Here is a 17,640-nt window from a genome sequence, read left to right as displayed (position 1 = left end):
CCAACCCTTTACGTGAAGCAAGATGAGGATTCAATGAAAGAAATGACGAAGCGAAGCGGGAAAACAGTTCAATAATAAGCACATTTATTTCGCGATGAACGGAAAGCACATATACAATTCCACCAAAAGCACATGGAAAAGAAGAAGACAAAAAGCAAATGCAACAATGCAGATCTAATACCGACTACGCGAGCACACGGCAACACTTATACAATTTTACTTCACAGACGGCGCCGACAACACATATTCCCAAAGCAAAAGAAAAGAGAACCACCCTCCAGGATGAGGGGGTAGGCGGGCCTGGGGCCGAGACCGTGTCGGGCCTACCCGTCTGATGATGAGACGCGGAGCGGCGGTGGTGCCTCAACTCCGCGGGCCTCGTGGACAGTGTCTGGTAGGGGGTGGGAAGGGGGCCCCCTTTTGTCGCACTATCTCAGCGCGGGGGGAAACAGGAGGGGGTTGCTGATGCTCGGGGAAAGGAGGATTTCACAAAATCGCGGGTCCCGCGACGAGCGTCTCCACCACGACCTCGGTCGCGCCGCCGGCCTTTCTCTCCGCAGTTCCCCGAATCCGACGCGAGCACCCCCTCGTCTGCCTTCGCCGCCGCCGCCTCTCCACAGCTCCGTCCTCTTCACTCCGACTCCGCGAACTCCCAACTGCACTGAACTCGACTGACGAACGCGGTCGTTTTTATAAGCCCCGTGGCTTCGCTCCTTCATCTTTGACCCTCTGCCTCCGACCTTTCACCTCTCTTGCTGGCTCCCCATTGGTCCGAGGAAAAGTGGGCGTGAATGCTTTTTGATCCATGAATTTGCATATAGCGACCGCCCTCCAACGCCCTGGAGGCGGGGCCAAATCGCCCCTCGCTCACCGATTGGACGGAACAAAAGTGGGCGTGAGTCGTTTTTGATCCGTTTTTCTGCGGAAAGTCCGCGATGCTTTTGAACACGCTGCTCGGTGCGCGCTCTACACGAGTCCAGCATCGGTGCCCACGAGTGGCGCGAGATGACGGTGATGCGATGGTGGCGAGTTGTGACGGTAAAGGTCGTGGCGGTTGTGGTGAAGCGGCGTTGTGGTTGGTGGTTGTTGTTGTGATGGCCGCGTTGTGGTTGGTGGTTGTTGTGTGATGGCTGTTGAGACGTGGTTGGTGGTGGTAATAATGGCGGCTGGTCCAAAATAAAGATAGTAAAAGAAAAACGGCTATCCTGAAGAGTCGCAGCCTGCATGAATGACATTTATTCCCTCTAGACAACGGGTTTGGGCCTAACTACACATATACTTACCGAGATATCTCACCTAAGGGACCTGAATGGTGGTTTGTGAATTTCGTCAACCACAACACTACCCCCTCCCCTTTTTACAGACTCGTCCCGAGTCGTCAAATTTTCGTGTGCCATCATGTGTAGTTTTCCCCTAGTACATTTTACCTACGGATCCCTGAGTGCGACATTCATGGTATTCGTGTCCCCAAAATAAATAACCTAAGGGCTGAGTAACTACCTAAACAAACTCACTCACACGGACGACTTAAATAAAATTGCCGGCGCGAAGACAAACATGCCGGGGGCGCACTCATATGTACAGTACATCTTACCTTAACTTACAAATTTTACACTAAACCATGGCCCAGGATCAATGAACTCTGCAAAAAGAAAGCAGTTAGCAGTTAGCAGGGAGCCAGGCTGCCCGCATGCAGTCTCTGGCTCAAATAATGCAGGTGACAGGGAACGTGGCCGGCTGCTCACACGCAGTCCAAGGCCTTCCCTTTTGAACTGAACGCAGTGAACCACAACGGTGCATGGGCTGCACAAACGTAGTCTCCGTGCCAGCTCAAGTGGCACACGCAATGAACACAACGAATGGATGGATGAATGGTTTGAACTGAACGCAGTGAACCACAACGGTGCATGGGCTGCACAACGCAGTCTCCGTGCCAGCTCAAGTGGCACACGCAATGAGCACAACGGATGGATGGATGGACACAAACACGGTGCACGGGCCGCCACTGCAGGCCCGTGTTGTAGCTGCCAACAGGGCAGTTCTCGCAGCTTGCAAACTGTTGCCTTGCGGATCCTGGCGCACATGGAAATGAACAGGGGGGGGGGGCAAAGCAAAATTGAACGGGGCTGGTGAACGTGGGCAGTGGGCATGGCATGGCAAAGGCAGCAGGCAAACACAGCCCGCAGAAGAAGGCCGCTGCAGGCAAACACAGCCGGCAGATGAACTGGCCGGCACAGGCCTTGAAGAAAAACAGCCAGCAGATGAACTGGCCGGCACAGGCCTTGCAGCACAGCAGCTGCAGATGAAGTTGGCCAGCCTTTGCCGTTCAGTGGAGGTTGGTGGAGGGAGTGCGGTGGTGCTGGCCACTTGGAAGGCGGGCTCGGACCTACCTACCTGTCTCCCTCCCACCTATCGCCTTTGCCTGTCACTGTACATACCCACTCCCTTAATTTGTCAAACCCCAATTTAGCCCCAATTTAATTTTTTTTTTAACTCCCCACTATAAATCGTCCCCTAAACCCCTTTATCGTCTTTGTTCGGCTAACCTATCTTGTCACCTAGCCTACTCCCAACCCCTACGTTCCCTTCCCGGAGGGGAACAAGGGAGAGCTAACGTCCTGTGCCGAGGCCCAACGAAGCCTCAGAATGGCCTCCCCAGAGTTCGGCGATCTATAACCAAAGTGGGTCCAGCGGCCCACAACGACAGCGAGGGGATGGATGGTGCGGAGGGGTACATCTCCTAATCTACCCTAACCATTTAACTGTTAAACTACCCCGGGGCTTTCAACAAGCGCCTCTCGCTTAAACTATTGGTTCTAACAACCCAGATTCCCATCGCCTGTGTTGGTGTCCTCACAATTTCGGGCCTCGCCCCCCAATTTTCTCTCCGTGCCCTCACACGGTCTCCTGGCTGGGACACGTGGCTCCCTTTGGCAGGCACGACCCTCTGCCGAATCTCCCGCTATGGCACCCCCGGGCACTACACTGCCTCCGAGCCTACCAGCTCCCTAACACCGGGGAGTGCCCCCCATGGCACCTCCCCTGAAACGCACACGTGGCAGGCTGGCTTCCCAGGCCCCTTTCCGAGGGTCACCCTTGCCCACAACACTGCCCACGCGGCTAATGGCGCCCCGGGCCCCCGCACCAAGCAGGCGCACCCGTGCCCACTACGCTATCCCGGCCCCCCATGGGCCCTTGGCCTACCACGGCCGACAAGCCTGGTGCCCGGGGTACCCACTCAGCGATACTCACCTTTCGCAGCCACGTTCCCAGCCCGTCAACAGGGCTCCTGCACCCCTCCAAATGGGTTTCGAGCCTACTTTCCCACCAACAACAAAACAACCTCCATTCTTCAATTTAACTAACCCCCTAACTCACTCTATACTGACCCTGGGGGTCCCTTGGGCGGGAGTCACTCCTCCCCCCAATCACTCATCTCACCATGCATTCCCCTTTCACTCCATTCACACAGACCCGCTGGCCTCACTCACTCAACAAGCACATGCTTCCACTTCACTCACCAACTCTTCAACACACACACCGCTGAACTCTGCCATCCTTCTAACTACCTCCCCTAACTAACTCGTGCTCCCACGTCGTCCCTTAAACTACAGCACGTTCCTTTTAACACTACGTCGCTAAACTACGTCAACTCTACATATCCACAAGTCTGTCACTGTCTCAAAATCATCTCATTTTATTTCCCAACCTAAAGCTCATCTAAATCCCTCTACCTAATCCATTCCACGGACTCCATGAGGACTTACCCCTGCCCCATGAAGTCGGTCTAACTAAGCTAACCCTTCCCCCTAACTAGTTTCCATCCTGTGCCCAGGGTAAGGGGGTCTTCCACCCCTTGCCCAGGAATCCTGTGCACCCGAAAGTGAGGCTTGCTTTTTTTTCTTTTTCTTTACCTGCGCAGCACCAGCGCGGCAACTCAGAGCTCGCGCACTTTGCACCTGCCCGTGACGTCATGCAGCTACACGTGTTCCTCGTCCCTCCTTGGACGGCACCATCCGGCAGGGATACCCCTCCTGCCGGATTCCAACCCCACGTGCAGCCATGACGTCACCGTGCGCATAAAAAAAACAAGCCCCACGTCTCGAGGGGTTCCCCACGCGAACAAATGTGCTTTGCCCGTTGGAGCTTAACACACACGATCGCGTGGAGAACCCGTCCGGTCCAAATCCGTAATCCTGCCTAAACTTTGTCCGTCCGCGGGATCGGCAAATCCACCGCGTGCGTTTCCGGACCGGGACTTCACTCTCGCAAGCGAGCACGTGGTGGTCTCGTGCGTTGCACAGCACGGACCTCGTGCTCACTGCTGGGTGAACCCAGCACGGTCCCCGAAACAACTACAGCCGCTACTCGGCTTTCTTTCCTCACATGTCGCCGTCGTCGCCACTCCACACACGCACACCTGCGTGTTACGACGCTCACACTCCATTCCATGACATTCACACCGGGAGACGCGGCTGCGTGCTACCGCATGCCAACCGACATCTCCCTCACATACCGCTCTCTCACACACACGGTCTCCCTTGCACAAACCATGCCACTCACACGTGGTGCTCCATTCACTCGCGCGGGGGCACTCACCCGCGGTGCCTCATCCACACACCGTCCCTCACTCACACACGCGGGGGCACTCACCCGCGGTGCCTCATCCACACACCGTGCCTCACTCACACACGCGGGGGCACTCACCCGCGGTGCCTCATCCACACACGGCGTGCTGGGAAGCACACACTCCGGCACACTCGCCACCACACCACTCACACACGGGGTCGCTTCCACACACGGGGACGCACTCACACCTTGCACCACACACACAGGGACAACCACACTGGGGATTCGTGTCCCCACAAGGGTCTCCGGGGCCTCTATACCCCCCAAGCACTCCAAGCACCCGTTCGCAGCACTCCTCCCCTCAACCTCGCAAAGCACGACCGAACTCACCTGGTCGTGACTCGCCTCAAGGGGGCATACTCCCTCCCCTCGTTCCTGGAGGAGGCCAACCAGCTGCTCGCACTGGGTCCCTACACGCTCCGCGAGCTCACCCCCATTGTCCTCCACTACCTCCGTGTGTGTGTGTGCGTCACTTACCCCGTCCTCACCGTGCAGTCCCTCCTCCATTTTTTTGTCTCCCGTGTCTATACATTTATAAGTTTCTGTTGTCGTCACCTCGTGTCTCGTCTCACACGTTTTGGTCTCCCCATTTAATTTTTCCCTTTCGGTCATCGGCACGACCCTCGCCCAACACGTCCCCCGAATTATTTTTTTACCCGCCTCCACCGCGGGCCTGTCAGCCGTTGCACCCCCTTCCAGCTCGTTTGCTCCCACACGTGGAGTCGCCATTCCCAGCTCCCTGGTCACGGCCTTCATGCCCGCCTGCAGGCATCGGCCCATGTTCTGCGTCTCACCCCGTAGCTCTTTCATTTCTTCCTTCATGTTTGCTTCCATTCCGTTTATTTGCTTGTTCATTTCGTTTTTCATTTCATTTTGTATTTGTATCCACCTTTTCGTTCATGCCTTTCATTTCGTTTTTCATTTCATTTGTATTTGTATCCATCTTTTCGTTCATGCCTTTCATTTCGTTTTTCATTTCATTTGTATTTGCATCCATCCTTGCTGTCATTGCCGCCAGCATGGCGCATAGCTGGGCCATGTCGGATGCACTCAGCTGAGCCGTTTCGGCAAGGGTTGGGGAAGGGTTTTGGTGGAGAGGGGGGGGAGGTGTCATACACCGCGGCCGCTGCCGCACCCATTTCGGGCTCTGGGTTCAGTTGGGCGAGTTCGTTTTCCTGTACAACCAACATTTCCTGCACGGGGATTTCATCCTGGACCATGGATTCTACATTACTACACATATACATTTCTAATACCCCCGGCTCCCGCTCGCCTTGAGACGCCATCTTGCTTCTCGTGAAGGGTTAATTTAGCTCGCTCGTAATTTGGAGGGAATCGGGGGTCGCTTCTCTCACCCCTGGACCGATTCCCGTGAATTTCGCTGGAGACAGGAGAGCCTGTTTTCCTGTTCTCCGATACCAGTGCCGCGAGGAGGGTGATGGATTTGTATCGCACGACCTGACACCAGTGTTACGGATTCGCGCCCGCCGGCGTGCTGACGGCCACGTAACTCGAATAGCGGCACGTCGCCCACCGGACGGACAATCCAGTCGTGACCCTCTCGGACTAACGCCGGGAACCAGTCACGGGTGGACCTTTCGGTCTCACCGCGATCGAGCCAATCAGCCCCCGCGTGGGATAGGGTTGCTCGCCAAATTCGACCTACCTAAGTACCCACACGGAGGGTAGTCCGGGCGATCGCACCTCGCCGCAGGTCGACTTCGGACACGGGCCACTTAAGCGACCCATTCCGTACTATCGGGATAACCGAGCGGTGTTATTCGTCGACCTCGACGGTTCGATTAATTATCGGGCGTCTTAACCCACGACCAACCCTTTACGTGAAGCAAGATGAGGATTCAATGAAAGAAATGACGAAGCGAAGCGGGAAAACAGTTCAATAATAAGCACATTTATTTCGCGATGAACGGAAAGCACACTTATACAATTCCACGAAAAGCACATGGAAAAGAAGAAGACAAAAAGCAAATGCAACAATGCAGATCTAATACCGACTACGCGAGCACACGGCAACACTTGTACAATTTTACTTCACAGACGGCGCCGACAACACATATTCCCAAAGCAAAAGAAAAGAGAACCACCCTCCAGGATGAGGGGGTAGGCGGGCCTGGGGCCGAGACCGTGTCGGGCCTACCCGTCTGATGATGAGACGCGGAGCGGCGGTGGTTCCTCAACTCCGCGGGCCTCGCGGACAGTGTCTGGTAGGGGGTGGGAAGGGGGCCCCCTTTTGTCGCACTATCTCAGCGCGGGGGGAAACAGGAGGGGGTTGCTGATGCTCGGGGAAAGGAGGATTTCACAAAATCGCGGGGTCCCGTGACGAGCGTCTCCACCACGACCTCGGTCGCGCCGCCGGCCTTTCTCTCCGCAGTTCCCCGAATCCGACGCGAGCACCCCCTCGTCCGCCTTTGCCGCCGCCGCCTCTCCACAGCTCCGTCCTCTTCACTCCGACTCCGCGAACTCCCAACTGCACTGAACTCGACTGACGAACGCGGTCGTTTTTATAAGCCCCGTGGCTTCGCTCCTTCATCTTTGACCCTCTGCCTCCGACCTTTCACCTCTCTTGCTGGCTCTCCATTGGCCCGAGGAAAAGTGGGCGTGAATGCTTTTTGATCCATGAATTTACATATAGCGACCGCCCTCCAACGCCCTGGAGGCGGGGCCAAATCGCCCCTCGCTCACCGATTGGACGGAACAAAAGTGGGCGTGAGTCGTTTTTGATCCGTTTTTCTGCGGAAAGTCCGCGATGCTTTTGAACACGCTGCTCGGTGCGCGCTCTACACGAGTCCAGCATCGGTGCCCACGAGTGGCGCGAGATGACGGTGATGCGATGGTGGCGAGTTGTGACGGTAAAGGTCGTGGCGGTTGTGGTGAAGCGGCGTTGTGGTTGGTTGTTGTGATGGCCGCGTTGTGGTTGGTGGTTGTTGTGTGATGGCTGTTGAGACGTGGTTGGTGGTGGTAATAATGGCGGCTGGTCCAAAATAAAGATAGTAAAAGAAAAACGGCTATCCTGAAGAGTCGCAGCCCGCATGAATGACATTTATTCCCTCTAGACAACGGGTTTGGGCCTAACTACACATATACTTACCGAGATATCTCACCTAAGGGACCTGAATGGTGGTTTGTGAATTTCGTCAACCACAACAATATGTTTATATGTATATATATGTATATATATATATGTTGTACATTACATATATAATATACAAGTATATATATATATATATATATATATATATATATATATATATATATATATATATATATATATATATATATATATATATATATATATATATATATATATATATATATATATATATATATATATATATATATATATATATATATATATATATATATATATATATATATGTGTAATATAATACAAGTCCATAATCTATATATAATCCAGAAACTGTTTCATATAATTATAATATATATATATATATATATATATATATATATATATATATATATATATATATATATATATATATATATATATATATATGTATGTATATACAAAAGGAGCCGAGTTATTATTCAAAAGTGTTTCTGCTGTCATATAATAATACAAATGGTACCATTGGAAAGGTAATATAATAATTCGTTATACTTGGTTGCAAAGCTAATCGATTGATTTGGAACAAATATTTGGTCCTTTAATCACATCCAACCTTCCTCTTTTAAAAACCTGTCTTTGCCAGATTGAGGAAGAAGAAGCGGAACCTCGAGCTTTGATGCCACAGTTTCAACGGTAACATTTAACAGTCTTAATGAGTTCCTTTCTGAGCACTTATCTTTATTCCACAACAGCAGGAACCCCACATTTACAAGGACAAGGCAGGAGCACACAAAACGAAATATAGTAATACTACTCGAAGCAACAGAAAAAATATATAAATGTAGTTCAGTAATTGTACTGTACACGGAAAGAGCACACAACCAACAACAATAACAATTATGTGTTCGATCTTTTTTTGCGTGTTATACTTCATTTTACATCCTCAACAGACAGACATGTAATATGTTTATGAAGTACAACCTGCTGTTCTTTGATTAAACCCTTACAGCAAAGCGATGGGAGGCATGCTCAGTTCAAATAAGAGTACACTGGATACGGTAACTATCGTTGTCCTCGTCTTGCATGGGATTCACCTACAAACTCCACCACGCTCCTTTTATCAATGTAAAAACAAATAAAGAAATAAATTCCATGAAATAAATTATGTTTTTTATTTCACTGGAAATTCAAGACGAAAAAAACGGCAAGTTTGGCTTTCCTTAAAATGAAGCAATTATTCGTCATAACTCATTGTGCGCGCACAGCGCCAAATCATCGGGAGGATTGTTCTTTGTGACGTCATGTTTCTGAGTGTTTGGGATTCCCGAAAGGTTTCGTTCATGTTTAATGAAATGCGTGTGGTTGTTGTGGCCATGGACATCATTATCATTTCATGATGGAGTAAACTATGAAAGGTAAACTTTTTCGAAACTTCTAATAAAAGGTTTTTATTTGTCAACATCTGAGTATAAATATAATTAATAAGGAAATACATCAAAGTTTTTTTTTTTTTTAATTGATATAAATGCCTCGTTATACTTTCTTTGTCTCGTCTTGCGATATTCTGCTTTAAAATCCCATCGTTTCCCAATGCATCATCTTGCACCCACGTGGTTGTGTATTCTGTAACGGGATACAAATGGTCTCCTTTGACGTAGACCTGGTCTCGTGTTAGGTTGAAATGTTCAACGGATGATCTTGGAGCCAAAACAATGATTACCGAGCATACGTTATAAACTTATAAAGATGCCCACTCACTTACCCAGCAGAGGCGAGACCGAAGCACTGTCGACCGTGCAGCGGTTCCTCCGCCTCTCCACTCGGTGCTGCACCGTTCCCGGCAGTGGATCCACGGGTGGAGCCTGATGCAGTTGCTTCTCTTCAAACATAGCGGTGACCCCCCAAGCCCGAAGACCCCGTCAGGCTTCCGCCTCCCTCGTTTATATAGCTCTCACGATCAATACACTGCGGGTTCACGCCTGGCGCACTTCGCGAGTCTCATTCCCGCGCTTTTAGTGCTAAATCTCTCGGGGCGGACCCGCTTGGGTTTGCAAGTGTAGATCGAGGTGCGTACATGGCGGGAGGGGTGGTGCTCGGGCTGCCCGGCTGACGGTGCCCATGTGCGTGATGCCAAGCTCGGACAGGTGCGAGTGGGACGGCAGGGCAAGGCACGTCGTGTGTGGTCCGAGCTCGTGACCGAACGCGGAACGTCCACTAGACTTTACTTTCTCACACGGTCAACATGACGTCATGACCGAGAAACAATAACAGTCAACAGGGAGGACATCGTGTTGATGTCACTGTTCGCAAACTTGGAGAAAAACTCGAACAATCGTTTATAGTTTTTATTTCTCAGCATGATTATATCTATAAATATACACAAATAGTTATGTGGAGTGTTCCGAAGCTGTTTGGGGTTCCCTGAACCCCAAACCCTTCCCTTCTGAGCACTTACCTCGGTTGGTTTGTTTGGAGTTCCTTTCTGAGCACTTACCTGGGTTGGTTCGTTTTGAGTTCCCTTACTTACCTGGCTTGGCTCGTTTGGAGTTCCTTTCTGAGCACTTACCTGGGTTGGTTCGTTTGGAGTTCCTTTCTGAGCAATTATACATACATTGGATGGTTTGTTTGGAGTTACCTTGTGAGCAATTACACCTGTGTTTGTTTGGTCGAAGTCCCCTTCTGAGCACTTACCGAATTTGGCTCCTTTGGGGTTCTCTTCTGAGCACTTACCTTGGTTGGTTCGTTTTGAGTTCCCTTCTGAGCACTTACCTGAGTTGAATTGTTTGGAATTACCTTCTGAGCACTTACCTTGGTTGGCTCGTTTGGAGTTCCCTTCTGAGCATTTACCTAGGTTTAATCGTTTGGAGTTCCATTCTGAGCACTTAACTAGGTTGGCTCATTTAGAGTTTCTTTCTGAGCACTAAATCTGGGTTGAATTGTTTGGAATTACCTTCTGAGCACTTACCTTGGTTGGCTCGTTTGGAGTTCCCATCTGGGTTGTCTCATTTGGGGTTCCCTTCTGAGCACTTACCTTGGTTGGATCGTTTGGAGTTCCCTTACTTACCTGGCTTGGCTCGTTTGGAGTTCCTTTCTGAGCACTTACCTGGGTTGGTTCGTTTTGAGTTCCCTTACTTACCTGGCTTGGCTCGTTTGGAGTTCCTTTCTGAGCACTTACCTGGGTTGGTTCATTTTGAGTTCCCTTACTTACCTGGCTTGGCTCATTTGGAGTTCCTTTCTGAGCAATTATACATACATTGGATGGTTTGTTTGGATTTACCTTCTGAGCACGTACCTGGGTTGAATTGTTTGGAGTTACCGTGTGAGCAATTACACCTGTGTTTGTTTGGTTGGAGTCCCCTTCTGAGCACTTACCGAATTTGGCTCCTTTGGGGTTCTCTTCTGAGCACTTACCTTGGTTGGTTCGTTTTGAGTTCCCTTCTGACCACTTACCTGGGTTGAATTGTTTTGAGTTCCCTTCTGAGCACTTAACGAGGTTGGCGCATTTAGAGTTTCTTTCTGAGCACTTAATCTGGGTTGAATTGTTTGGAATTACCTTCTCAGCACTCACCTTGGTTGGCTCGTTTGGAGTTCCCTTACTTACCTGGCTTGGCTCGTTTGGAGTTCCTTTCTGAGCACTTACCTTGGTTGGATCGTTTGGAGTTCCCTTACTTACCTGGCTTGGCTCATTTGGAGTTCCTTTCTGAGCACTTACCTGGGTTGGTTCGTTTTGAGTTCCCTTACTTACTCCCTTACTTCCCTTACTTGGCTCGTTCCCTTACTTGGCTCGTTTGGAGTTCCTTTCTGAGCACTTACCTGGGTTGGTTCATTTTGAGTTCCCTTACTTACCTGGCTTGGCTCATTTGGAGTTCCTTTCTGAGCAATTATACATACATTGGATGGTTTGTTTGGATTTACCTTCTGAGCACGTACCTGGGTTGAATTGTTTGGAGTTACCGTGTGAGCAATTACACCTGTGTTTGTTTGGTTGGAGTCCCCTTCTGAGCACTTACCGAATTTGGCTCCTTTGGGGTTCTCTTCTGAGCACTTACCTTGGTTGGTTCGTTTTGAGTTCCCTTCTGAGCACTTACCTGGGTTGAATTGTTTTGAGTTCACTTCTGAGCACTTAACGAGGTTGGCTCATTTAGAGTTTCTTTCTGAGCACTTAATCTGGGTTGAATTGTTTGGAATTACCTTCTGAGCACTCACCTTGGTTGGCTCGTTTGGAGTTCCCTTACTTACCTGGCTTGGCTCGTTTGGAGTTCCTTTCTGAGCACTTACCTGGGTTGGTTCGTTTTGAGTTCCCTTACTTACTCCCTTACTTCCCTTACTTGGCTCGTTCCCTTACTTGGCTCGTTTGGAGTTCCTTTCTGAGCACTTACCTGGGTTGGTTCATTTTGAGTTCCCTTACTTACCTGGCTTGGCTCATTTGGAGTTCCTTTCTGAGCAATTATAGATACATGGGATGGTTTGTTTGGATTTACCTTCTGAGCACTTACCTGGGTTGAATTGTTTTGAGTTCCCTTCTGAGCAATTACACCTGTGTTTGTTAGGTTGGAGTCCCCTTCTGAGCACTAACCGAATTTGGCTCCTTTGGGGTTCTCTTCTGACCACTTACCTTGGTTGGTTCGTTTGGAGTTCACTTATGAGCACTGACTTGGGTTGGCTCATTTAGAGTTTCTTTCTAAGCACTTACCTAGGTTGGCTCGTTTGGAGTCCCCTTTTGTGCACTCACCTCGGTTAAGGTCCAGTCACACCTTGACGTTTTAGCCAGCAATGGCAACGTATTAAAATGTATGTAAAACGCTGGCTTACGTTTAACCTTTGATGTTTTTTTTAAAGATTCGGACGTATTCATAACGACTTGGTCTTATGCATAATGTATTAATAACGGACACAAAACGTTTCGTTGTGTTATAGATAACTTATACCAACGAATGCTGAACCTGTTGTCGGCCTTCACAACCTATGCCCAACGATAGTCTAACTTATGCATAGCGCGCTACATGCATCGCCGACGATCACGTGGCGTAGGTTATGAAAAGGCTGCCGCACAACGATTCAAATCATAACCGACGCAGAAATGGAAGTGTCAACATCGCTGTCACACCTTGGCGATCTTGCCAGTGTATGCCGACTTCTGAAAAATGCGTCTAAAACGCTGGCGCACGTCGAATACGTTATGGGTAAGTTTGGTATGCGTGAATAGAACGCTTAAGAATGCTATCATACGTCGTAGTAAGTGGAGTACATCTTGTAATTTTAAACATGTTGAAAATTTTACGACGTACTTACCGTATGACACACGCTCCTCATGCGATGGGAATAAGTTGTACGCACGATATGCGATCGTTGACACATATCGACACACGTTACTTGTAAGGTGCTCATAAGTCGAAACACGTCAAGGTAATGGTTAGCGTCAGTGTTCCAGACTCCTGGTTTTTTTTTCTTCGGTATGACAGTGTTCAGTGTACAGTGCGGTTATGATTTAAATTGTTGAGCAGCAGCCTATTAATTATATTGTATTATAACCGCACTAGAAATCGAAGTGTAAAAATCACCATCATACCGAAGGAAGGAAGAAAAGAAAAAAAAAAAAAACCAGGGAGTCTGGAACACTGACGCTAACCATTACCTTGATGTGTTTCGACTTATGAGCACCTTACAAGTAACATGTGTCGATGTGTGTCACCGATCGCATAACGTGAGTACAACACGTAACTCATAGGTTAGAAATAAGTTTCGGGTACGCTAAGCATTACCTCGACGTGTTTCGACTTATGAGTAACTCACAAGTAACGTGTGTCAACGATCGCATGACGTGCCTACAACTTATGGTCAGCGTTATGCGGAACGTGTGAGTCATACGCTGGCATAAGTCTTAAAATTTCAAGCATGGAAAATTTTAGGACAACCGAAAAGTACAACGTTTAAAGCCAGCGTACAACGACGTATGGCAGTGTTTTTCAGCGTGCTCTCAATGTTATCAAAACTTACCCATAGCGTATTCAACGTGTACCAGCGTTTTAGACAAATTTTCCAAAAATCTGCATAAGCTGGCTAAAACGTCAAGGTGTGACTGGGCCTTTAGCTTGCTCAGAGTCCCCTTCTGAGCAAATCAGATTCGAGTTCTACAAACGAGATACTCACGATGCAGTCCAAGATACACCAATGTTTCAACGTGTAAGTACTGTACTGTACTGTATACAATTTTCATTGTAAGGAAATATTTATACACTGGATTATAGATTATTATTATGAATGTAAATATATTCTTACTCATCGCCTGTGCATGGTTATGTATTGAAAATACAAACCTTGGTGTTTCTTCGACTATTATTGTTAAGCATCTCGTTCGTCACAACTTGTCTGTCCTCGTGTACCTGGGGTGATCAGTAAATCCGTGTCCTCGACTAAACCCTTTAGACCACCTGTACTGTTTGTACTTTCACACCAATTTTATACCTGAATCCTGAAGTATGATTGGTTTCAACCACTTTTAACTGTACAATCACCTTCATTTAATATTTCTTGACTTTAAGGCAAGACTGTGTACGTCGGAAACATTCATATGTCCATGTCCAATAATGGACTTAATAATGGATTCCAGGCCAATAATGTGATCCATATTGAAAGATTCCTTTGATGATTTTTCTGAAGTTAACTTGGCTCGAAATCTGATTTGATGGTGATCTAATCTCGTCTGTTTAGACATTCCTCGTGTTGGCTTAATGGTTAGGGTGGTGGGCTTGGGATCCTAGGATCCTGAGTTCAAATCCTGCTCGGCTGTTGAATTAATAATTACCAGGTGGGGTTGACTGCCTGTCATCCTTTAGAGGTTGGCAAAATGAGTGCCACCTTGCTGGTATCCTGTGTCAGAGTGGCGACCCATCCAGGATTGTGCCCAATAGCCCAGGAAACTGTTTAGGCAGCACCAACGCTCTGCCCAGAGTATGGTTCCAATGGATGGGTGGATGGATGTTCAGAGGATCACAATTAGTGAGACCTAATTCGTGACTTTCAAAATGACATATTCCACCCCAGAATGCTCAGTGCTTATGCACAGAAACCTCAAGAAACGCCAGTTTTCAGGGCATCATATAGTATATTGTCTGTGGACGATATGGATTGCTCCTTGAACTGGCTCACCAAAATTCTGAAATAAGTTGAAAATACTTGGAAACGTACCTGAGAGAAAGGGCTGGGCATCTGCACAACAAAAGACTTGGAGAACTTTCTCAGCTCCTGAACAGGCACTTGATCGTATTGCAAACTCCCAACCATGCACAAGGCCTGAGGAGACGGACGTGTGCTACACAAACCCCCGGCGAATCGCTACCAGTGAATGGACTGTTCATCTGGATTTGGTGCTTTTGTACAGTGATGTGAAGGATATACGAGGTGTGTTCAAAAAGTATCCAACCTTAATTTTTCGTGCGTAAACAAATGAAGCTCGGGAGGCGTGGTTTGGTGCACGTATGTAGGCGATCCTAATTCGTATGCGTGAATATTTTCCCGCCTGCAGAAGCTGTCAGTCACCGACAGACCACCGATGAGTGAGGAAGTGTAAGTGCACGCCGTCGGATTTTCGTTTTTGACAAAATGACGGAAAGACTTGAATAACGCTACTGCATCGAATTTTGTGTAAAGCTTGGCGATTCCCAAGTGGAAACTATCCGCAAGATTCAACAGGCCTTCGGGAACGAAGCAATGGGCACCACACAGATAAAAGAGTGGTACGACCGCTTCAAAGATGGTCGCACATCAGTGGAAAGTGAAGCACGTTCTGGTAGGCCCTCAACATCCCGAAATGAGATCGTCATTGACCAATTGGGACCCTGTTGATGCAGGATCGTCGAATCACGATCAGAGAACTTGCAGATGAGGCGGGCGTCAGCATTGGATCCGTTCATTCCATTGTGACTGAGGATTTGGACTTAAGGAGAATCTCAGCGAAGTTTGTGCCAAAGCTGCTAACGATCGAGCAGAAGCAACTCCATTTGGAGATCGCACAGGACATGCTGGAGACTGTGAACAGCGATCCCAACTTCTTCAACACAGTAATCACTGGCGATGAGACCACAGTGATCCGTCATTTTGTCAAAAACGAAAATCCGACGGCGCTCACTTACACTTCCTCACTCATCGGCGGTCTGTCGGCGACTGACAGCTTCTGCAGGCGGGAAAATATTCATGCATACGGATTAGGATCGCCTACATACTTGCACCAAACCACACCTCCCTAGCTTCATTTGTTTATGCATGAAAAATTAAGGTTGGATACTTTTTGAACACACCTCGTATCTTGGGCTTTTGAATGTACAGGGTCAGTTTAGAATGATAATATTTACTATTAATCAGGTTGAGAAGAAGCATGTGGGGGGGGGGGGAGCGGTGGAGCCACTATGGGGGTTATAATCCAGTAGGTTCCCTATACATGCAAATAAAATAGTAAGACCTCATTGGGCCACTGCTGCAGTTGTAGTCCAGGATTATATATGCATGTAATAGGATCTCATTGGGCCAACATGATGGTTATAGTCCAGGATGCATCCCATATGTGTAAATTATAGGATCTCATTGGGCCAACACGGCGGATATAGCCCAGGAGGTATCCTCGATGCGACGACGTACTCCCAACTTTACGATCAAAGTTCTCGGTGCAAACGATTCGTTCCATCAAGACGTAATGAGGACAGACATTCCCAAGGACTTGCACATGACACGTGCTGCCGAGTGATACCAATCACCGAGTATAGTCGTTATGAGGAGTGCGGCGCCATTGTTTGATGGTTGAATGTGTGAAGACAGTGTGGGTGGCGCTCGTGATGGACGCCCCTTAAGCCCCTCGCGCCGACACGCGCATCAGGCACGATTAGCGCGCGCTCTCCCCCAATGCGGCGCCTTCGTCTCGTAAACGGTGATTTCGGGGCGACCATTATAAAAAGCACGCGCTCCTTTACCGAGGATCGTGTTACGGTCTGTTCACTGTGTTCACAACAATGGCAGACACATCCAGCGGAATAAAACGCTTTTGTGGGAATTTTTTGTATTTTTTTCTTTTTAGCAAAACAAGTCGATCCGCTGATTGTTGTTGAGCTCCGCGAGAACAAATTACAAACTTTACCGTACAGCCTCACTTTTCTTCCTCTTTACAACCACATTGTATCACGATTGTTGCTCTTCAATGTATCCTGATAATTATTCATTATCCTGTTTGCTCATTGTTAATATTCTTGTTCTTTTGCAAGATGTTGTTATTATTTGACACAAAACTTTCAACATGAACGCCTTTCCCATGCAGAAGTTTTCATCAAAGTTCCATGATGATGATTGGATGGAAAATGCAGCCGGTGTTCCAAAAAGTCAGTTTTTCCTGTAGGCACGGGTTGCAGGGTGTTTCACGTTCCAGGAATCAACGGCCTTGATGTCGCTTCGCTCGGCCTCCACCGAATTATTCCCTCATTTTCCAGCTTATTCATTGCATTCTTCTTCGATTATTTCACCATTTCTCTTATTCATGAAAAAAAAACCATCTTCATTTACTTTGTTTAATTTGCATTTATTTTTGGTTGAAAGGTTTTCACTCCTGTATTCATCTTCTTTTTCTTTCGATATTATTGTTATCATTATTATTGGGCAAGCATGCCTGGTGTTGGCTTAATGTTAAGAGTGGTGAGCTTGGGATCCAAGGATCCTGAGTTCAAATCCCACTCAGTTGTTGAATTAATACCAGGTGGGGTTTACTCTGTCATCCTTCCGAGGTCATCAAAATGAGTGCCAGCATGCTGGTATTCTGTGTCGGAGTGGCGACCCATCCAGGATTGTGCCCAATAGCCAAGGAGACTGCTTCGGTAGCACCAACGCTCTGTACAGAGTATGGTCCCAATGGATGGATGGATGGATGTCTGGTGTTGGCTTAA

At 48.3% G+C, this 17,640-nt stretch overlaps 1 protein-coding gene and 1 long non-coding RNA gene across 2 annotated transcripts in view; one reads left to right on the top strand and one right to left on the bottom strand.

The window, feature by feature from the left end:
• The window catches only part of LOC147014352 (uncharacterized), a 33,092-nt gene extending 23,966 nt beyond the window's left edge, over positions 1–9,126 (top strand). Inside the window, exon 3 of the long non-coding RNA XR_015050745.1 lies at positions 8,361–9,126. This is a non-coding gene — a long non-coding RNA (uncharacterized LOC147014352). The remainder of the gene's footprint in view (positions 1–8,360) is intronic.
• Positions 1–9,849, bottom strand: part of LOC147014351 (homeobox protein prophet of Pit-1-like) — a 21,077-nt gene extending 11,228 nt beyond the window's left edge. The window contains exon 1 of the mRNA XM_085852264.1: positions 9,480–9,849. Coding sequence (XP_085708390.1) covers positions 9,480–9,606 — 127 coding nt within the window. The 5' untranslated portion in view covers positions 9,607–9,849. The remainder of the gene's footprint in view (positions 1–9,479) is intronic.
• Between the last annotated feature and the right edge of the window lie 7,791 nt (positions 9,850–17,640).

The sequence above is a fragment of the Eptatretus burgeri genome, chromosome 13 (assembly GCF_056783735.1).
Source record: "Eptatretus burgeri isolate ZD-2024b chromosome 13, Ebu_testis_v1, whole genome shotgun sequence".
In the NCBI taxonomy this organism is placed as follows: domain Eukaryota; kingdom Metazoa; phylum Chordata; class Myxini; order Myxiniformes; family Myxinidae; genus Eptatretus; species Eptatretus burgeri.
This window is presented reverse-complemented; position numbering and strand designations above follow the sequence as displayed.